The 14,558-nt window shown below is 37.0% G+C and overlaps 1 protein-coding gene across 1 annotated transcript in view; it reads left to right on the forward strand.

The window, feature by feature from the left end:
• The first annotated feature begins 4,150 nt into the window (after positions 1–4,150).
• Positions 4,151–14,558, forward strand: part of SHC3 (SHC adaptor protein 3) — a 47,379-nt gene continuing 36,971 nt past the window's right edge. The window contains exon 1 of the mRNA XM_085043448.1: positions 4,151–5,069. Coding sequence (XP_084899574.1) covers positions 4,530–5,069 — 540 coding nt within the window. The 5' untranslated portion in view covers positions 4,151–4,529. The remainder of the gene's footprint in view (positions 5,070–14,558) is intronic.

Below are 14,558 nucleotides of genomic sequence, written 5' to 3' on the forward strand. Positions count from 1 at the left end.
TTAATAAATACATGGATAAGAGATTTCTGGTATATGTCTATCTCGAGTTAGGCAAAGAATGCTGGTATTTTTCCTTCTCAATTATCAAAAGAAGAAATGTCCCCACAGCATGTTAGAAATCTTTGTACTGTAGAAATACTATCTTTTTATTTGAGCAATTGAACATTTGTTAATATTAAAGATTCTGCAAGAACATTTACTGAAGCAGATCATCAACACTTGTGTCCATTATATTACAATGTGAGGAATAGCATCTTATTTGCTGATGGCTTAATGCTATATCACAGTAACAGTAATTGTTTAGGGCTTGTCATAAAGAGGAATGTCAACTATGATGGCCTTATGGCTAATTTTTGTGTAGTATTAAACCCCTGAGCAACATCTATATTCATGTCTGTCTGACATATTCAGTGTTTCTTATAACTTAGCTAATCCAAATTCACTTTGGAGTGCTTTTTTGGTCCAAAATCAAGGTCTTTCTCATTCATCTTATATTCAGTTTAGTTCACAAGCAATTTTACTGCTACTGGGGAATTCCCTGAAAATGCAAGTAGTTGTTCAGCAATATTTCAGCTGTTTCCAACACTTACTTGTATAGAGTACATATTGGACCACAGCGTGTTACTGGAACTAGGTATTTCTGCCAGTTCTAAATATATGATTGGTATTTCTCTAAATATGATCATGGAAAGTTGCCCTCTTTGCATTCAGGAGAGTTTCTTACTATAGGTTGTGGAACACAGTGGTTGTATTCCCTGTGTTTCCTCTTTGTGGTGGGCACATCACCTTATCTGGTTTAGCGTGTGTATTGCCAATGTCTCCTACATTTGCAGCAATTTAAAGCTGTTTAAACCTCAACAAAATGTAGTTTCTCCCTCTAATTGTGCTCCTAGAATAATTTTTTCCCTACTCTTTGTGGTTAATAAAAATTACTAGCTTCTGGAAGACAGGCTGCAGAGGTAGTTTAAATATAGAAGGAAAAAGATGGCAACTAAGGATAAACCCCTAAGAGCTGCTTGGAGGAAGAAAAAGAGGAACAGTGACATGAAAAAAGAATTACATCAGGGTGACAAGAGCATCCACGAGAAAACAGAGCTGAAAAAAAGCAGAAAAAAATTTCAAACAACAAGGAATGGTCTAAGATGCCAAAATTACCAGTTGTTCTGGTAAAAAAATTCTGTATTTTGTCAGAGGCAGTGTACATCCCATCAGTGTGCATGTATTTCTTGGATTATATGTTATTTTACACTTACTGAGATTGAATTTCCAACTGCCATTTTATTACTGAATCAACAAAGAAGTTCCATGGCCATTTATTAATCATGTTGTAGTGTCTGGCTCACTGCCCTGCAAAAAGAAAAAAGAAAAGAAAAAGACTCATTTTCAACTTGGACCACTTTACATGCTGGCTCTAACATTAGTTGCGAACAGAAGTATGAAAGAAATAGTGCTCTGAATGTCTTGCTGTCTTGCTATGATAATAGCAGCAACAAGCTTGTTTAAGGTGGGCATGGTACAGTCAGTGTGCAAGCTACAGACACAGTATGGAAAATGCAGAATACATTATAAATGCTCTGGCAATAGCTAGAATGAGCTAGATCCTAATTTAAATTGCGGTTTCTGCCTATTACACAGTCTCCTAATTTCATTCATTATTTCGTGTAGTTGGATTTGAACCTGCTGCCTGTAGGGCAAAATTATGTACTGTTTCTAGTCCCAGGAAATATAAAAGGCAAGGTTTTAAAATGTTCAGTTCTCCCACCTTAGGGCTGGATTTGTAAAGGAGACAGTTTCCCAGTCAAACACTGAAATAGGCACTGGATTTCAAGCAGTGGGTAATTCAGTGGCTTCTATGCCCCTGCAGTGTCTAATGTCAGATTTGCAGGAGACATCTGCATCCAATGGATCTCTTGGAAGCATTTCTGTGTCCAGTGAAAGTTTCAAAAATTAGACCTTTTCCTGGTGCTCTGGGAAGCTTTTAACCTATAGCTTTCCCTCTGCCTACCATTCCATGCAGTGATTTAATATACTTTAAATATCTACTGTGCTAACAGGGTAAATAAAGTAGAAATAAGTATATGCAATTTTTTTTCAAGCAGGGCTTTGGGTTTGTTTGTGTGGTTGTTTTTATGGGGGGGGGGGTGTTGGTTGGGTGGGCTTTTTGTTTGGTTTTTGTTGGATTGTTAGTTGTGGGGTTTTTTGTTTGTTTGTTTGTTTTGTCTTTATCAGAGGTCTCTGAAGACAAATCTGTAAAATCTGTGAATCTGCGGGCGCACACAGAGAGCAATCGAACATCAAACGAAATGTGCACATTCATGTTCCTATCCTGGATGTAAATGAATTGGCCGAGTGAATACAGCCGGGGAGAAACCCAGACCTGATTTCAGGGTTTTCCTCACCTGCTGCTCCTGTGGACACCCCAGGCATTTCTCTGGCAACGCCCTGCCTTCCACGGGGGCTTCACGACCCCCTCCCGTCTGCTCACACTCCGGCTTCATTTTCTGGTGCTGCAGAAAAAAAGGTGCCGCCTGTGCTCGAAATGGGATCTTCCACTATTTTGCAAGGCTTTGCTGAATGAGTCATCAAAGCCGGCTGGTATTGGCTGGGCTGGTGAGCACCCAAGGGATTGCCTGGCAGAGGCTGCGAGGCCTCGCTTCATTCACAGAAATGTGGGGATGCTAGCCAGCCCTTTCATTCACACGCGCAGCATCTCATTCACATTTTGCAGTCCTGCTAGCCGCTTCTAATGAAGAGAGCCGTTCGGGAGCAGTAGGGTTTTCTGGGCAGTAGAGACACGTAAAAATAGGCTATGGTGTGTATATTTGCTGTTGCTGTGCTAGGAGGATGGCGAGAGGAATGAATGCCGTGAGGATGCTGTAGCAGGTTTGCAGTGTGGTGATGAGAGGCTGTTCTGCAGATCAGTAGAAACCTGCTTTACATTGACTAGGACACTGCCATTATTCATCACTGCTGGGATAAGAGGTGCTGGCTTAATTCAGTATGTCATGAATATATGAATTAAATACCTGTATTTGAGCTAGGTGTTTCACTGTGTTTGCAGTTTGTATACTGCAGCCTTTAGTTGTGGGAGAAGGAAGGATTTCCATGGGATTTTTTCCTTTAAGTTGTGCTGCAGTTAGACATGTATTTTAAAAATTACCTTGCACTATGCAACTTCTCTGGTCAGAATTTTTTTTATAATGCAGAGTATTGTTCTACATAAAAAAAAATATTTTGCAAAGCAGATTGATTTATAGGAAAAAGCCATATGATTTGTGGTGGGGATTGAGTATCACAATGCTGTACACATTGTGACTTTTAAAAAAATGCAGGAGAAATGAAATACCTCTTTTCTGCATGTTTTGCTACTTCTCCAGATAAAGTGTTTGTGACTGACATTTATGCTTAATAAAGGCATTTATTTATTTTTTATTTTTCACTGCAGGATGTCAGTTTGCTGCTACCTGGACTTTTCAATGTTCTTTCAGGGCTTTTTTTTTCCCAGTTTTTCAGAATGAAACCAAACATTCAAGTGAATTGAAGATCCTCTTCATGTTTTTCTTCAGAGTGAATATCAGTTGTGAAAGCAAAACTTCTGTTAAGCCTGTTGTTGGACATCAGAAAAATACTCTTCTTCACACATAGGTACTTATGTAATTCATGCATTAAAATAGAATGTTCTTGTGAAGTAAATGGGGAGAAGGATTTCTTTCTCCATCAAAATTTGGATATAACAGTTTCTGTTAGGGACAGCATTGACAAAGAAGCACTGTTAGGCTGCTTTTGTGGAAGAAAGTGTATATATTCTTTAGGTCGGTTCATCTGTTTTAAAAATCTTTAAGGTGCCTGTGTTCTGCTGCAGGGGAAGGAGAGGGGGAATAAACATATGCAAATATTATCCAGATATTTGCTCTCTGATTGTGATTTCTTTTTAGATTCACAAATATGTGAGGTGGAAGAACATTTTAACAGAAGAATAAAGTGTGGTGTTTCATAAAGACTATTAATTCAGTTTTAAAGGTAATTGCCTTTGGTACTAAAAGGGTGGTGGGAGGGGATAGGAATTAAAGGTTGGGAGGAAGTATCTGTTTGAGAAGATAGGAAAAGGGAATTTGAGAATTGATTGGTGCTAGTGTGCTGTAAGTGGGTGGATGTGGGTTTTTTTTTTTCTTCTCTCTCTTTTTTTTTGGCTACAGGAAGTGATTTGCAGTGTTCACAGCCTTTTGTTGAAAAGGGTCCTTCTCATTTGTGTGAGTCATGCTTTTGCTGTGAGCGAGTTGGCAGCTTTAAGCAGGACTGGGATCTCAGTCACAGAAAACTGTTACTTCACCCAGCCTTAACAGGGAACCAAAAGAAATTTCTTAAAAAGATACATTTTTTTTTTGTTTTTCCTTATACTCTTTTCTTTTTCACTCTGAAGTCTTGTTAACCATCCGTGTCGTTATGAATTGCCTGCTATGTTAGTGCAGGCATCTCCTGCATTGGCATCAGATTTGCCAGAACATATGCAGGAAAGCAGATAGAAGGGCATGCTTCAACGTACCAAGTATAACCGCTTCAGGAATGATTCTGTGACATCTGTTGATGATCTTATTCATAATTTGCCCATGAACAGCAAGGTCTCAGCAGTTGCTACAACTTCAACTTCACCTTCGTACCTGGTCTCACCAGAGGTTCTCCGCAAGGACCAAGAAGATGGACCCACCACCCTCTGTACCCTCATCCATAAAGTGTCCCACTTGAAACTCTCTAGCACGGGCAGCCTTTTGGGTATCAAAAACCTCTCCTCTGCAGTAAAGGAGCTTGCTGTCTCCAAATTGCAGGGAAGCTCGAGTGCTTCTAGTTCAGCAGCAGGGGCTTCAGACAACACATGTAACCTTGTCTCTGCCACTTCGTGTTCTCAGCAGGACGTGAGCAAGATGAGTATGGGGAAAAAAGCACGGTCAGAGGAAATGCACCTGGGAAGTGAAGATTGGAATCAAACTAGCAGCTTTGTCAATAAACCCTCTCGAGGATGGCTGCACTCGGATGAGAAGATCCTGGGACCTGGTGTGACGTACATTGTGAAGGTTGGTCTGTTTTCTTCCATTCTCTGTTTTTATCAATGAAAAATTCTCTGCTGGTTTTGCTGACAGGATAGTCAGGCTGAAAGGATCTCTTTTTGTGTGTTTTTTTTTGGTACATAATGCAAAAGATGTAAATGCAGGAAGTCAGAGATGGGAAGCTGTGCTAATTTGTTACATTAGAGCAAACCTGCAAATAATGTTCTACAGCTGTGTAAAAATCTTGTTCCTAAGCTAAAAGCTGATTTTCTTACTTTTTGGTTTGGTTTCTTTAGCCTTCTTCTGAATTTAGGTTTTCAGTGTTATTTAGCATACTGTATATATCTTGGATACGTAGGCTTTCAATATGTCTGGTGCAATATACAGGAGGAAAGAAAGAGTCCTTGATCTGAGAAGAACTGTTAATCATGCATGAATTTTTCAGTTTGAAAAACCTCTAAGGACAAGTGGTTTTTTAAAGTGAAATTATGTTTAAAATCTTAGAGCAGTAAGGCAGACAGCACAATTCTTTTTGTGTTTCACAATTAGAAATAATGTTGTGGGTAGAGAAGGAAAATGCAGCTTGTTTTACATAATGAGGATTCAGCCACCTTAAATGTTATTGCTCTTTTCTGTTCATTGATGAAGCATGTCAAGAGCAGAGGCTCTTACATTTACAGGGCGATATTTCCATATGCTTTGTAAATATTTTGAAACCACCTGTTAAAGTAGAGCCTTCAAGAGAAGTGCATGTGCAATGTTTTTGTAGTTAGGTAAGTGTCTGATTACACCTTTCAGCATAGTGTGCAGAGTGTGTAAAAATAACATTATTGTCCAGAATTCATTCTTCAGTCACCATATTTCATTTGCCAAGAGGTTTTTGTATCTTAAGTGTTAAAATGCTTTGCAGCAGGCTATTAATATTACAGGTCTATTTTTAGTGCCTTCTTATTTTTGGTGTAAGAGTCACAGGTGACTTTATTTCAGGATGCTTTGAAACTGAGTGACACCCTTGTTACTTAAGTCTCACTGCTTTTTCTCAAGTCTCGCTATCAAAAGCAGAGCTCATATTTAACTGTTGGAGGACTAGGAAGCAGTTTTCATTTCTTTCTGTTAGTGGTGATAATAGATTTAGCAGGTGGTGGTAGATTGAGTAAGTTGGACTATTCAGAAAACCACTGAAATTGTACTGTCTTTTTTACTACTCTGAAATTTAGTGGAACTACAAAGTAGTCAGTGCTACCTTTCAAGCCACAAACTGCAGCTCTGTTACTCTTCAAGAAGTGTCTCGATAAAAATAACCTACTGATGCTAGACATGGTGGTGTTGAGACTCTGATGTTCTTTTGCACAGAAATACTCTGGTGAATAGAAGGTCATTTGCCATTTTCACATTAGCTCAGGGGACTCAACCATTTTACTTTTTATTTTGTTTAGGACATTGTGAGTCCAATAACGACTGTGAGAATTCACTGCTGCTGTTTGTTTTGGCTGAAGTGATCACTACGTATCAGAACAAACACAGTAATTTCTTAATCTTTTCAGTAGTTGGCCTACTGTATACTAGAGGAAGCTAATATCTTTGAACTGAAAAGAGAATTAAAGTTATATAGAAGTTGACTAACATTTACAGTTAGTAATTTATCCATATCTAACAGAGCTAGTAAAACAAATATTTTTATTAGTGCAACTAATGTTGAGAACATGAAAGTATAGTTATAGACACTGTATATATCAGAATTTTAAAAATCAGTTAAACAACTTACTTTTAGGTGTTTGTTAGTCATTAAAATGTGTGGAATCTAGGTTATTGTTTCTATTAAAAAAACAGAACAATTTCTTTAACTTAATGGTTTCTGGCAGAAGAGTCACAGAACAGTACTCTAAATCTAAAAACAAAGGTTGAAAATAAATACCAAATTTAGTGGTTAATGAATGAATGAATGAAAATAAACTGGTCCTGATTGGTTCTTAATTTGCTTGGTTATTAAGTATCTCACCGTTTTGCTTGGCAACTGCAACTTTCATATCCTTAAACATTGTTATCCATTCAGACCACCAAATCAACACACAGATAACGTATACTGAAGGGAAACATTCCTTGGATACCTCATGGCTATACTGACTGTCTGGGGTACTCATACTATGTTTAATTAGTACCATATGCCTTGCAGAAAATTCCATATGCCATTTGTTAAACAAGACAAAAATTAGATTTGCTGTTAACCAGCAAAGCTTTTATCCTTTTTTTTGTTTTTTAATCTTTTTTTTTTTTTTTTTTTTTTTTTGTGCAAATGTGCATTGGATTACAATTTTCTCATTATTCCACATTTAAAACAGAAAATTAGCCGTGGGACAGGGTTAATTGTAACTACTGAGCACTTTGATAACTCATTGGAATCTTCTGAAGTAAGAGACACAAAATTCCTATGTGCAATGTATTAAAAATCTGAAACGTCACTGCTGTTCCCACATTTTCACACATTACTCATTTTTTAAATAGGCAGTATAATTCTAATGCTCAAAAAGGTGTAGGATAAGGGTAAACACTAGCTCTATTCTGATCTCTGTGGTCTGCTGCAATGGAATTGTTTTCAATCGTAAAAGTGCTGGCACTTTCTGCATTTTTTTTCTCACAGTGGATTTCATGTTGCATTTTTACATTATTATTTTAACATAAAAATTTTCACAAAAACAACCCCAAAAATATTTTAGTAACAAATTAGACAATGACCATAACCATATTGGGTTGACCTAACCATAAAGTAGTCAGGTACTGATATCTTAATTAATACTACCACTGGGCATTTTAACAAACAATGAATTAATGAAAAAAGAAAGAACAAGCAAAGTGCTGTGATGGAAGTCATTAAAGAGTTCAGTGCTTTCCCTATAGTGGGACTGATTACTACAGGGAGAGATTATGAATGTTCAGGTTGTCAGAAAAACAAATGCATAGAATAAAAAAAAAAAGTGTAAGACTGAGTAATGTAACAAGAGTTAAATGTTTCAATGTAATCTGTTGTTTCCAATGATAATTACCTATTGATGGCATTAATTGGGTAATGTTACAACATTTTGGAGTTTGTTTCATTTAAATAAGAGCACAACAGCCGAGAGGCAAATGTATTTCTGCCCTCAGGTAAGATTGGTTGGATTTTGTAACAAATGTCAATGGTTTAAAATGCTGTTTCAGAATGGTTCAAAGCTAAATAAACCAAAAATATGGTGTATATATACTGTATATAATTTTATATACCTGTATGAAGTGTATCTGAAAAACTCAGCAAGATGTAAAGCCAGCACAGTGGAATAGAACAGACCTGGGTAAATCTACTGTTAAAAATCAGGTAGAAATACAGTATCTGAGAAAGGAAATAAGAACTGTTTCAGCCAAAAAAATCACTGCTGGTCAGGCAAACAATATTTCAGTGAAAAGCACATTATATTATTAATATTATAGCAAAGCATTTAAAGAATATAATCCTAACTGCAATTATTTCTTCAACATTTTAACACTTTCATTCCTTGGGAAGGAATAACAGCAGATTATATCTGATGTGGAAAGCAGACATCATTGTGAAGCTGTTCAAACACATGACCAAGTAAAGGCTTCAGTTCTGCAAATGTTCCTGCATGACACTGTTTATGGGAGCATTCTCATTGAAATAATTGAGGCTATCTCTGCATACTGAAAGTTAAGTGCGTGCTTAGGGGTGAGCTGAATTGCTGCTTCTCTTTAGTGGCTAACCCAGAGAGCAAAGCACAGCCTTAAATGTAGCTAACAAAGTGGAAACTGCAACATATGTTGCCTTCCCCTAGAAGACTCCAGGGCTCTTTGTAAAAACGTTTCTCTCTCTTTTATTGCCCTTTTTTTCTCCCTCTCCCCCGTTTTTCTTTCTGTTTTAACCAGAATTTATTTGCTCTTGGTTTAAAAACAAACAAACAAACAAAAAAACCAATCAAAACCCAAAAACACTCCAGCAAGACCTTTTCATTTCTCTTTTTGGCTAGTGTTAAATTCACAATAATTTATAGATAAAAATTTGTGCAAGTTTGTTTGGGTTTTCTTAAATCTTTTTAAATTCTGGTTTTGTCAGTCAAAGTGCAATGGTGCTGTTGGTTAACCACTGATAATTTGGCATGGTCTGAGTAAAAACATACTCAGTGAGATTTCGTGCATATGATTCTAATAACAAAAAACACAGTCCCAGAACATCCTGTTTGTAATGAGGTTTACATGTTTAAGAAATGTGTTGTGTGTTTCAGCCGTATGGTAATAATAGGATAGAATACTGACTCTTTACTTCAGAGTCTGCTATCCTTAGCCCAGCTACCCAAACAGTGTTAGTAAAGACTAATGAAACTGACTTATCATTGTGGATTTTAAATCTGCATGCATGCAGATTAGGGGAGAGTGAAATAAGTGACAAAGACAGCATTGGTTTTAGTAATTTATCCCTCCTATTGTGCCATATGCCTGCGACATCAGTTAGTATCCTTTCCACTTTCCTTCACTGTTATTTGGACTACGAAAGAATGATATTGAGAGAGAGAGCCTGTTGCTCTGTTGAAAATCTTTCTTTTGATCTTCATGGACATGAACTACTGTGGGTCTATTGTACAGCCCAATAATAGGAAAAGACCATTTCTCACAGAAAGTAGATCAGATTATACGAGCAGAAATCATACCATAGTCTTTAATTATAATATTATTCTAATTACATGAATCAAATACTATTACTGTGCATTTGCAGACATTCTGTAGAAAGCAAAGCGTGTATTGATTTCAGAGTTGAAGGATTCAGCTGTCATTGTGAATGTCTGTTCTCCAGTATCTTTGGAGTGTTTGCATGGAGTATTTTTGTTTAAAGCAAAAATTATATTCTTGATAGTAACTTATCTTGATAGTTATGTATGTTCTAGAGTTTTAAAATCCCTAGATGAATTTAGCTGGTCAGTGTAGGAGATAAAACTGCATCCAGGCAGAATTCCTTCTCTGTTTTTCTTTGGAAATTGGATTGTTGGTTCTTTATTTGTCTTCCAATGATGCTTACAGTAAGAATATCATGTGTCCAATGTAAATATCTGCCACTACAAACATAAAGAAAACATAAATTAAGATCTTCAGGGAAAATCCATGCCCTTCTGTGTTGCTGGGGACAAGGGTCTCCTTTGTCCTAGTGACAAGGTGCTTCTTTCTCCCCTAGCCAAAGGGAAATCTTGTCTTCCCTAACACAATACCTATACGTGTGCTGCAGCCTGGCTTCATTTTATAGCTGGAAGTTCAAGTGAATGCACAAAGTACCAATATTAAATTTTCTTGTTTACAATGAGAAAAAACTCAGATCTGCTCTGGTGTAGTGTCAGAGACAACCAGTCTTCCCAGCTACTAACACTCTTTCAAGGTGATTTACGCCCCCATACAATGAAACAAGTTTCAGAGAGGAAGAGGGGTTCAGTATTGCCTCTCTGCAATTCTGCATAGTCATGCAATGTTAATTTCATTTGATTCTATATATTTATGAGAAAATGAGATGCAGCTCTACCTTTATCTGCTGCAGGCAGGTCTGAGGCAGAGCCTGTCCGTTTGAGTTGTGATGGGAATAAAGATGGGACTCAGTGCAAGCACATTTCCAGTCATCCCTTGTTTTTGGGAGGGATTAGGCACAATTCAGTCAGAGTAATCTAGAAAGTTTGTTTAAAAAGTTAGATATCCACCCAGGTTTTTCAAATAACTTTTCATAGGGCCAGGTAAGATTTCAGTCTGAAAAGGCTGAATCAAACAATCCAAGTCACAGCTAAAAGTTTAAAAACTGAAAAAACCACATTCATAATTAGACAGAAATGGCAACCAAAACCGCAAAAGATAAAAATAGACAATGTAAAGGGTGACATAAAAAAAAAGAATGTGAGGTAGACAGAAAAAGCTGTCTAGGCCTTTTTTTTTGTTTTCCTAATGAACCACTATATCATATTTACTGATACAGATATTTTTATGGGTTTTTTCTAACCTCAGAATAAATACTGAAATTAGAGACATAAGTTGAACAAATACCTTAAATAATTGAGGATAAGACTGAAAGAGACATAATTTATCTTAAATTATTTTCTTAGTTTCCTCAGCACCATTTTCTGTCCTTTGGACATGTTGTACTAAGATGCCTTTATTTCCATTTTTGGCTTATACTAATTTAGGAATTACACAAGAGAGAGCATGTCTCATGGGACAATAACAACCTTTCTGACTGACATTTGACATTGCTTACCTGTGATAAAGTAGTTATAAGAAACAGAATTGTCTCTTTTTTTTTAATAGACAAGCTGCTTTCATGAACCACAGGACATTTTAGAAATACCAAAACTTCCCGAGGAATTGGAATGTTTCAGAAACACTGCTTTTGTCACCAATTGTAGGGGCCGTGTTTTGTCACCACATGCTGAGTGCAGATGCTAGAGTGTTATTCACTATTAGTAACTTTTTTTTTGTAAATTAATTCTGTAGAAAAACTAAGCACCAAGCACTAATAACTAGAAACATTGTATGGCCTTTCTCTTGGAATATATTTATTTCTGCCAAGGAAAGAAAAGATGGAAAAGATGGAAAGGCAGGACTGCTTGATATTGCATACAAGCTGGAAGCTGCAGGTGCCAATTCTGAGCTGACCCTGGCCTTGGGAATTTTGGGAGTGGTGGTCAAAAGGGGTCTCAAGTGAGGCTGCTTGGGACCATTAAGGGCCTGGTGGTATCCCTAGCCTCCCAGAGCTGCTCTGCTTCTTCATAATCTTTATGCTGCAATGAAGCCTTCTAGAGCTTTTTCATTTTTTAAATCCAGCCTTGGAAATCTCTCCCTTTATCCCTTTGTTCTGCCAGTGGAGGCCATCTTTTGGGCACCCTTACTGAGAACACAAGAAATTATAGCTTCATCATCGGAGAGTTAAATATTGATTAAGACTCAGAAATAAGATCTGATTTAATTGCTGAACTCTTGTGGTGAAGACCAGAGGTATATGTGGCATTCATATAAAAAGTACTGCCTCTCCCTCCCTGCATGTTTCAGTTTTAACAGTGACAGGTCCTTCCTACATCACACCTCCAAATGAACAGTTTAGAATGTAGAACAGTATATGCATTTCAGATACTTAACATGGACTTGCATTTAGCACAGTGGAAAAGCACCTGTTAGATCTTTCATCTTCTGAGTCTGTGCCTTAATGATATTTCTCATCAAGAAGTTCTACTTGCTAATGACTCTCTTACTCTCTAATGACTGAGGAAGAACAAGTTCTTTAATAGCTAGATATATTTACAGTGTCCATATTTACAGTTTTAAATGTCTAATTATTATTTCCAACTATTGAAGCATAATGTTTTGGCTGCAGAAGCTTTTTTTTGTTTCTGTTAAAGGAATTCTGATGCAGAACATAAGCTGCTGGAACTAATCTGCATGGTGCTTTAAGGGAAAGTATATCTTAGTGGATATTCAAGGTAGCAGCAAAACAGTCTGGAAAGCGTTCACTGAATTAAAGTATGCAGCTGTGAAAATGAAACAATTCATCTGTGCACTGCAGTGCATACTCTAAGTGGTTCACACTGCAATAATTGCATTCAACATTCTTATGTATTTTTAAAATTAAACCAGAAAAGTATAGGACTAAAGCTTGTGGGTTCTTTTTCTCAAGCATGGGGGGTTTTTTGAAGAAAATTTTTGTCCCATGTGAAAAAAATGGGGCATAATACAGAATGTGTTTACATTTAAAATAACAAAATAAATCACTGTCCAGCATATGAAGTTCTGATTCTAACATTTCTGAGGGTTTGCATGCAAGAACATATATCTGTAGGATAAGAACATAAGAAATATTGTTCATGCAAAACTTCATATATGGGATTTTTCTGAAATCTTGAGAAGACCTGTTCATTTAGCATCTCTACTGCATAAATATTTCTGGGCATGATGTTGGCAATCTTGTTTCATCCACCTGCACATAAGAAATAAGAAAAAAGTATTTTATTTGAAGATGTTTTGTTTTCAACCCCATTTGAGATGCAGATTAGAAAACTGTCAGAAGCAAAATTTGTTTCTTGATTATATCTTTCCCCTCACTAGCAAGAAATGAGACCTCAGAGTTGACTTAAGAAATTGCTTTTCAAGATAAGATAAAATATCTCCTTCTTTTCCTAGCTGAATCCTTTGCCTTTTGTAAGGGGTTCTGAATCCTTTCTGTACAGTTGATTGTGAGATGCTGCCAGAATACTTTCACAGGGTAAGACAATTCATTGAAAGTATTGGATATCACTTGCCACTTAAGAACTGTTAGTCTGAGTATATTGAGACATATAATCTATTTTTATGCTATAGAAACCAAATATTGTACAAGAGGAAATAGGAAGGCATTGGCCAGAGTTGGAGGTATTCTTGGGAAAACTGTGTTCTCTTATCCATTGTTATAGAAGCAAACCACCTGTTTTCAAGAGGAATGCATTTGACAGTCATATCCATCATGATTTCTACTACTGTGAAAGCTTTGTTGGTTTTCTTGTCTCATGGTGGATTTTGTGATGATAAATTTACACTGAATGGTTGAAGCTTGTCTGTAGTTGAGCCCCAAAGAAGATATTCTGTTCCATTTCCACTCAATCAATCCTTACTTAGGAGTTTTCTGTCTGTATTGGAATATGCATTCTTTAATGAGAAAAAAAACCTTTGGGAGAAATATTGATTCACTGTAAAGCTCTGTACATGATTACTTACTGATATAAAAATTACCAACTGCAAAAGTATGAAAGCATGGAAGAGAGCCTTTCTGTTTTTTATGGCAGCATATGTTTATGACACATTTTTGGTGCCGGATTCTGACAGTGTCTAAATATAGGGCCTTTTCCTCATTCAGAACAAGGCTGCCAGTGTTTCTTTCATGCAGGATTGCTGTTCCCACAGGCAGGTATGTTGTTCTACAGAGAGCAGGAATGCACAGAGCAGAGGGACTGACTGGGGGCTTTGGCATATACTGGTAGAGCACTGTCAGGTGCCCCCAGAGACCTGCATATATGTCTGAAGATATGTCTTACCCCAAGGAGAGGGAAGAGCAGAAGACTATGGCATGGCTGGGAGAGTAACACTCATGTTAGCTAGGATTTTGACATTTTGTTGCATGATAGTTAAACAGAGAATTTAGAGGCAAATATATTTATATTCAAAACTATTCAAACTTTTCAGAGAAACTGAAATTTCTAGCAGCTGACTTAAAGCTCTGTGACTACTGCTTATACAAACTTATTTCTCTCTGAATATCTAGTCTTGGTTCTGCCCACAGCTTTTTCTAATATTATAACTTACTCTACATTAGAAATGTCACAGAACAAATTTTCCATTCCATTCTTCTACTGGAAGTGTCTATGCACACTAGCATAAATATGAATGGTTTTGTGCATGGAGGACCTTCTTCTAACCACACTGCTTAGCTGATGGTAGCCAGCATTTTCAAAGGCTGCCTCTTCTGCCCATCAAATGCTT

The sequence above is a fragment of the Lichenostomus cassidix genome, chromosome Z, assembly GCF_008360975.1.
Source record: "Lichenostomus cassidix isolate B80296 chromosome Z, HeHo_3.0, whole genome shotgun sequence".
Lineage (NCBI taxonomy): Eukaryota > Metazoa > Chordata > Aves > Passeriformes > Meliphagidae > Lichenostomus > Lichenostomus cassidix.